This window comes from Euwallacea fornicatus, chromosome 1 (assembly GCF_040115645.1).
Source record: "Euwallacea fornicatus isolate EFF26 chromosome 1, ASM4011564v1, whole genome shotgun sequence".
Taxonomy (NCBI): domain Eukaryota; kingdom Metazoa; phylum Arthropoda; class Insecta; order Coleoptera; family Curculionidae; genus Euwallacea; species Euwallacea fornicatus.
Window position 1 is genome coordinate 6030257 of NC_089541.1, and position 6679 is coordinate 6036935.

General features: G+C 31.8%; 1 protein-coding gene across 1 annotated transcript; it reads right to left on the reverse strand.

Annotated features, from left to right (window-relative positions):
• Window positions 1-9: 9 nt before the first annotated feature.
• Window positions 10-4184, reverse strand: LOC136350037 (BTB/POZ domain-containing adapter for CUL3-mediated RhoA degradation protein 3). Its single transcript, XM_066301575.1, has 5 exons — window positions 3855-4184; window positions 2641-2846; window positions 2304-2558; window positions 2036-2252; window positions 10-1347 (listed from the first exon to the last, which is right to left on the reverse strand). The coding sequence occupies exons 1-5, from the start codon at window positions 4036-4038 to the stop codon at window positions 1337-1339; spliced, it is 873 nt and encodes a 290-aa protein (XP_066157672.1). The 5' UTR covers window positions 4039-4184; the 3' UTR covers window positions 10-1336.
• Between the last annotated feature and the right edge of the window lie 2495 nt (window positions 4185-6679).

Below are 6679 nucleotides of genomic sequence, written 5' to 3' on the forward strand. Positions count from 1 at the left end.
AAAATATCATTGAACATCACAGAGTCACCTTTATTAGGCAAAACATACAACCAGGTGTAGGTATAGTAATAAAACTAAATAAATAATTATGACAAAACTAGTAACACACTGATCTTTGTTCTTTTGAGAATATTTTCTACACTAATGCTTGCATTTTATAAGGTCCTACTACTTTTCTTTCTCAGTTCTATGGGTGACATAAATAAACTTTAATTCAATACATCTAAAAACCTCTAAAGGGTCATATCGTATCACCAAAAATATTCTTTCCATGGAAAGTTCACTCAGCCGCGGTATCGTGTGAAAAAGCCATATGATGTTTTGATGGGTCCTCCACTTATTTTGACTTATTCTTATTCCCTAATAGTACATAAATAAAATTGCTGCTTTGCAGCGGGTGTGTGTGTGATAATAAGAACCATTGAATTGTCAAGGATTATTCGATGTTCAGCCAAGTGACTTTTTAAAGGTAAATATATGTTCGGTGATATTATCTATCTTTGTATGATAAAAACCCTTATTGATAACAATTGATTAATAATTACGTCTACCATTGTGTTTAGGACTTACTTAAAAAGATTTATGGATTGGATTACCCTGAATAAAATACAATGAGTTACAACAAACATTTACTTATAGCATAAGGCAGCTAAAACATCTAAAAAATAGGTATGAGATTTAATGAGAATCTATAAAGTTTCAAGGATTAATGCGATTGACACTTTTTCTTCAAAAACACAAACGTCTTGACATTACATTACAAAGTGAAGCAACTGACAACGACGTTAATAATTCAACAATTTGGGAAAAAATGATACTTTTTACTCACACATGTTTTTGATTTTTTAAGTAATTCCACGTTCAGATATCAAAGATGACTTTTTAGGCTTTCATTGTCTCTAATTTTTTTTGGATAAGAACACTATTTTTCTATTAATTCAGTTATAAATGTGGTTTTCCAAAGTTACGAAAATACGAAACAGAACCCGCACGAAAATATCTCTTAAAATAAACCTTGTAGTTTTGGTTACTTGAGACCAGCTAAAACCAGTATATCCGTGAAAATTATCATGCAAAAAGTAGAAACCCCCATAAGGAAGTTTTTGTTATATGCGACACCACAGCATATATCAGCTACATACCCCAATTATGCGTTACGGTGGCGGGTGGCAGGGGAGAACATGCGACGAGGAAACCAACAACGCAAAACGCAAGACATGAACGGCAAAAAAGCGGCGGCGGTCGAGCGAACGGTCGAGGGGTGGGCGGTTATGGGTGGTGGTGGTGGTAGGCGGGGGTAGTGGTGGTGATAATGGGTGGAAACCGAGAGCCGGACTCAGTTTATCGCTGAAACACCATATAACATCGGGACGTTAAATCGAAGGCGATCCCCCAAATTCAAAAGCAATGTCTACATTTATTTGTAAAGTGCAAGGGGCATACAGATAAATAAAAGATTATTTTTATGGGACATAAAAGATAATTAGAGTAACCAAATAAAAGTAGACATCTCCTGAGATTATATTTTTATTTCAAATAGAATTTTTATTGAAATAAAAAAAAATTACTTATTTGAATATCTTTTGGTTTGATCGCCTTAATAAAAACAAAAGTCAAGAATGCTATTCATAAGCTACAATGACAAACTGTTTAGGAAGGACACATTGAAATACAACGATTAACATCAAGACAAATGCATGCCGCAGCAACAATACATAGATTACAACGGACTTAAGGTTTCTTTTTATAGATAATTCTTGTGAGATGAATTAATGAATTAAAAATATTTTGAGTTCGATGAAAACACGATATAAAATTTGGTGTTCGATTGGTTTTAAAAATCTCCCTGTATAAGAAAATATAATATATATCACCCTTGATCAATAATAAAAACTTATAATACAAAACACAGGTACTAAATAAACCCTCAAGAACTATGTTTATAAACTCGGCACTTTGCAATATTTGGTTCTCGACAAAGACCGGCTTTTTCTAATAAATCAGCTACCTTTATTCGACCTCAAGCGTTCAATACCTGAGCGTTCCTCCTCCTCATCGCTCGTGTATGAGGACATACCACTCACAGCAGCTCGAGTCGAAGTGGCTTGCATGAGCTCTTGATTCGGTGCGTTGCGATTTTCGTATAGGAGAATGTTTAAAGTTTCCTCATAGATTCGAGCCTCTGGACATTCTACCTTGGTGTGCTTTTTGTCAGTTGCGTACACAATTGAAGTGCAACAAACTTCTGATACCTAATATCCAAATTAGCCTCGGAAATTGGAAATTATTGGGCTATTTTATACCTTTTTTCCATGCCCATAAAAAATCCAACAGCAAATTTCTCCAGTACTAATAACGTCCTTCAGGAACATTACCCTATTGCTGTACCAAAGTGAGAGTTTGTCAAAAAGTTCAATATTTTTCAACAGATTGTCATCAGATGTTGAAGTGTAAGAGTATTTGTTATTGTGGCGGTTGATTAGGAGTTTTATTGCTGGTTTCGATGAGTTGGAACTGATCAAGGTTTCTTCCTCTTTTAGAGAAGTGATCAGAGGCACCTATGTATTAAACTGTGGTACAAATTTTTTTTACACAAAAAAAAAGGAAATATTCCAGAGATGGTTAAGGATTCTGACCTACCATGCATATAGGCTCATGTTCGCCTCTCTCCTTCTTTTGCAAAGCTTTATTGCATGACTCTGCCAATTCTTCTATACAATAATACTTGGCTTCAGCTAATAGTTCTGCTATTTCCCTGCTTGATTCAGGCAGAGATACACTACCATCTCTAAGGAAGTTTAGAATTGTCCCAAAGTGTTTACCACATCGGTCAATGAGGATCCAACCTAAATTAAAGTAGAAAACCTAAGCCCAAGCATGAAAGATGAGAATTTTAACAGAATTTAAAAGAAATGTATAGTAGTAAGTATGTATATTGATATGTTTACAATTAACTCATAAAAAAACTTTATATTTACTTTTTCAGTTTGTCAATTTTTAAATCAAATTGATTTAAATTAAAGTTTTAAGGTTAAAATTTTCAGTGCACATAAGCAAATTAAGTTTTTAGATTTATATGAAAATATTTTAGAATTAACTCAGCATTAAGTGGCATTAATGTTTGACAGTTTAAAAAAAATTGTTTTACATATGCCAGTCTTTAAGTAGATATATGATTCGTTACCATGATGTTCCAAGTAACATTATGTGACAAAAAAAAATTTGTTATTTTCTCATTTATAGTACATAATAGTTAATGTGGCTAGGTGATAACTACTATGATTTTGTTACTCATTAAATCATTACGTAGCTAGAACTTTCCCACTATTTTTACAGAATGATTGGCTGTATTTTACCCTATCCTAATATCAGTTAAGGTGTAACTTTATTAAATAATGTTAAATACAAAAGTCCTGTGTACAAGCTAAAGTTATTAAAGAATGGATTTGTCAATATACTATACTATAGGTGTTTCAAAAAAGCTATATGACAATGTTACAATATTCCAAATGAAGGCCCTGAATTATTATTTGATATTGTACTTAGAATTATATACTTTATTACCTAATACTTACTAATAATTTACATAATAATATAGGATTTTCAGAAGTCTTAAAGTAGAATAACCATTTTTGTTAGTTTAGGCAACTTGTTTCATATGAGTAAAATTGTTGACTTCCTGTTTGATCTAGTCAACATGCACATTTAGTAAGAGACAATTTCTTGTTAGCAGGTGTTTGAAATGTGAGCAATACAATTTGTCCAAAAACGGTTTCACCTTAGTAGTGAGTGTATTTATGTAAGCAGTATGTTCAGATTTAGGCACTTAAATACAATAACTGGGATATCCTTACCATCTGAATCCGACAACACCTCCATTCGCCCACTAAACATAGCCCTAAGCATTGTATCATGCTTGGTAAGGGTCCCAATAGTGGTGTAATGCAATGATCCTCCTACATTCAATTTCACGTACTGAGAAGGGTTACCCTTTATCGTCGTCTTACCGGACATCCCGCTCGATTCAGTTTCGATCATATAAACGGACGTTTTGGAGAATTTAAAAGGGCGAAGATAACGTTTAAACTGGCAAAATACGCCCTTTAAACGCGATTTATTTTAGAAAGAGTTAAAGGGAAAATGACTCAAAGGGAGATTTGGTATTTTACTTGACGTTTATATTTAAGGTTATGTTGGTGATTTTAGACGAAAACTAGGCATATTTCGTTCTTTATTGCACTAACGTAGTAAAAAGATAAGAATAGTTTGAGTGTTCGTTTAGTAAATTATACAATTTACAGCAGCGGTTACGTTTTCCTGTAGGGCTCACCTCAACTAATCGATAAAATGGATTATTTTGAAAAATTGACCCTTTGATCGTTTAATTTTTTGCAAAATAAAATTACCAGCTGTCTGTTAAATCCAATTTTTAGATCACGAAGCAGTCAGCGAATACTCTCAGTAATAATTTTGATTTGTTCACCCACAATTGCTCAAAATATTTTTCTATTTACCATGAGTTAAAAAAAAAATTCGGTCAAGTAAGGTTTGGAATTATTTGACACCGAGCTTTTATGTTTTTGATATATTCTACGAAATGTCGAAAAAACAAATAAACCTAAATTCACTTAAATACTTTCCGTTTACCTTTATTATTTGGTGGACTTTATTAAAACTAGCCTTTTTCAAGGCTTCACAGATTCGTGTTTTTTTAAATCAAAGTTTTTTAAGTGCCAAAAATGATATTTCCTTTGAAACAAAAAGACTTTATGGTTGAGTCTTATTTTCAGAATGGACAATTTATAAACGGAAAATGGGCTTTTGAAGTTCATCCCTGTCTTTTCAGTATTTGTTATAACTAGGATAAGTAAATCAATATTAATTAAATTTATTTGTATTTCATTTTTTCTTGACCGCTGTATAAAAATTTAAATTAAAAGAAAAATTAGGATTATTTGTTTATGCGCGAGATTACTTAGAATATGTCAAAGTCATACGGGCTCGATGTCAAATAAATCCAAAGCTTACTTGACCGGATTTTTTTAAAGCTCACTATATATTAAACATAAATTATATGGTTTAACTATATATTTCTAAATAAACTATTTTTGAGTATTAAAAACTAATTTTTATAGTCATTTCCGACTGTCTTAGCTTCTATAAAATCCCGATAAATATATATCTACATTATATACATTCGTCTCCTCTTATTTACGTATAAACGCCAATATCAAACTGGTGTCAATTGTTTACATAATTTCGTCTAATGAGTAATGTCCTGATAATGTGATATAGAGGGTGTCGAAATAAAAAAAAATTAAGTTATTTTTTATAGCTCCCAGAGTGTATGCGTTATTTAGTTTCAAATTCAAATATAGCTTAGCTTTTAAGGGGCGCATCGTTAAAATAATAATTATTAAATAAAGTAATAAATACTAACTTCAATGGGTTAGGTATATTCCAAATATGAACTAACTAAACATCATAAACCCGGGAGGCTTTAAGAAGAAATTGATTTTTTTGTAATTTGAACACACTGTATGCTTATATGAACTTTTTGCATTAATTTAAAATTTTCTGTCGTTTGTTAAAGTTGTGTGGAAAACATTAATTTCTACCCTGTATATCCTTGGATAATTTTCAAGATTTAACGAAATAATTCGTCAGGATGGATGGATACTGGTAAAGTAAAGAAAATCCAAACAAGTGGGGTGCACTGTGAATGTATAAACTGCTATAAAACTTGGTTAATGGATTTTTTATGTAAATTCCCTTCTACTCAAATCACGGTTTTCGCTTGCCTTCTATGTAATCGCTTGAGGCATAAGATGATTGATGTGTCCACTATGGTTATCCTATTGTTTGTATTTTGCATTTTAATTGTTTAGGGTCCCATAGTTTTAGCGGCTCAAAACATCAGCTTTTGCAATGCAACTCACATAATACGTAGCTAGTTTTGTGACCCGTTAGAAAATGTATAAATTTATGTAATGAGTGAGATTTTGCGGGACGAGTAAGGCGATGTAATGCATCACGAGCTACATAAAATAGTATTTCCTATGAGTTTTGAACTCAATTTTTCTAATTTTGCCATACGATAAAGAATTTGTAAGGAAATAGTATATGTATATTTGAACATGTACAAGTTTCCTTCGGTATGTGCAAAACTAAAACAAATTATTGCTAGTCGTACCTTTTATAAAATGACTTCAATAAATATAAGTACTCGTTTTCATTATGTAACTAGTATTTAAATGAAAGAGGTTTGAGGACCGGCTTTGGTAAAGAAAATTTACTTTTTTCTTTGATATATACACTGATACTTTAGAAAACTGTTTGAAGTTTAGAAACGGTTTACTTTTCATTATCAGTTATGGAAACTGCTTTCATTATAACTGGGAATGAAAAGCTACATTGTCAAACGCGAAAAATGTTTCTTTTCATATCTAGTAGTGAAAATTAAAACAACATTGTTTTTCCAATGTGTTACATAATTTTTGCCTAATCCCTAATGATCTCGATACATAAATGCATTTGAAACTAATTTAGTCTGAAATAATGAATTGAAACCGACCCAGTTTTTCACACGTTGTCAGCGATTTGAGTGATTTAAATTTTCTAAGAGAATTATCTCCATTTTTCCTTTTTTAGTCTTCGTCTGCTCGCTTTACTAAATCTG

Coding starts and splice junctions, on each gene's coding strand:
- LOC136350037 (XM_066301575.1), bottom strand. CDS start 4,038: ATGATCGAAACTGAATCGAGCGGGATGTCCGGTAAGACGACGATAAAG. Junction 2,559..2,640: donor AACATGAGCCTATATGCATG/GTAGGTCAGAAT, acceptor TTTAATACATAG/GTGCCTCTGATCACTTCTCT. Junction 2,253..2,303: donor TTTATGGGCATGGAAAAAAG/GTATAAAATAGC, acceptor TTTGGATATTAG/GTATCAGAAGTTTGTTGCAC.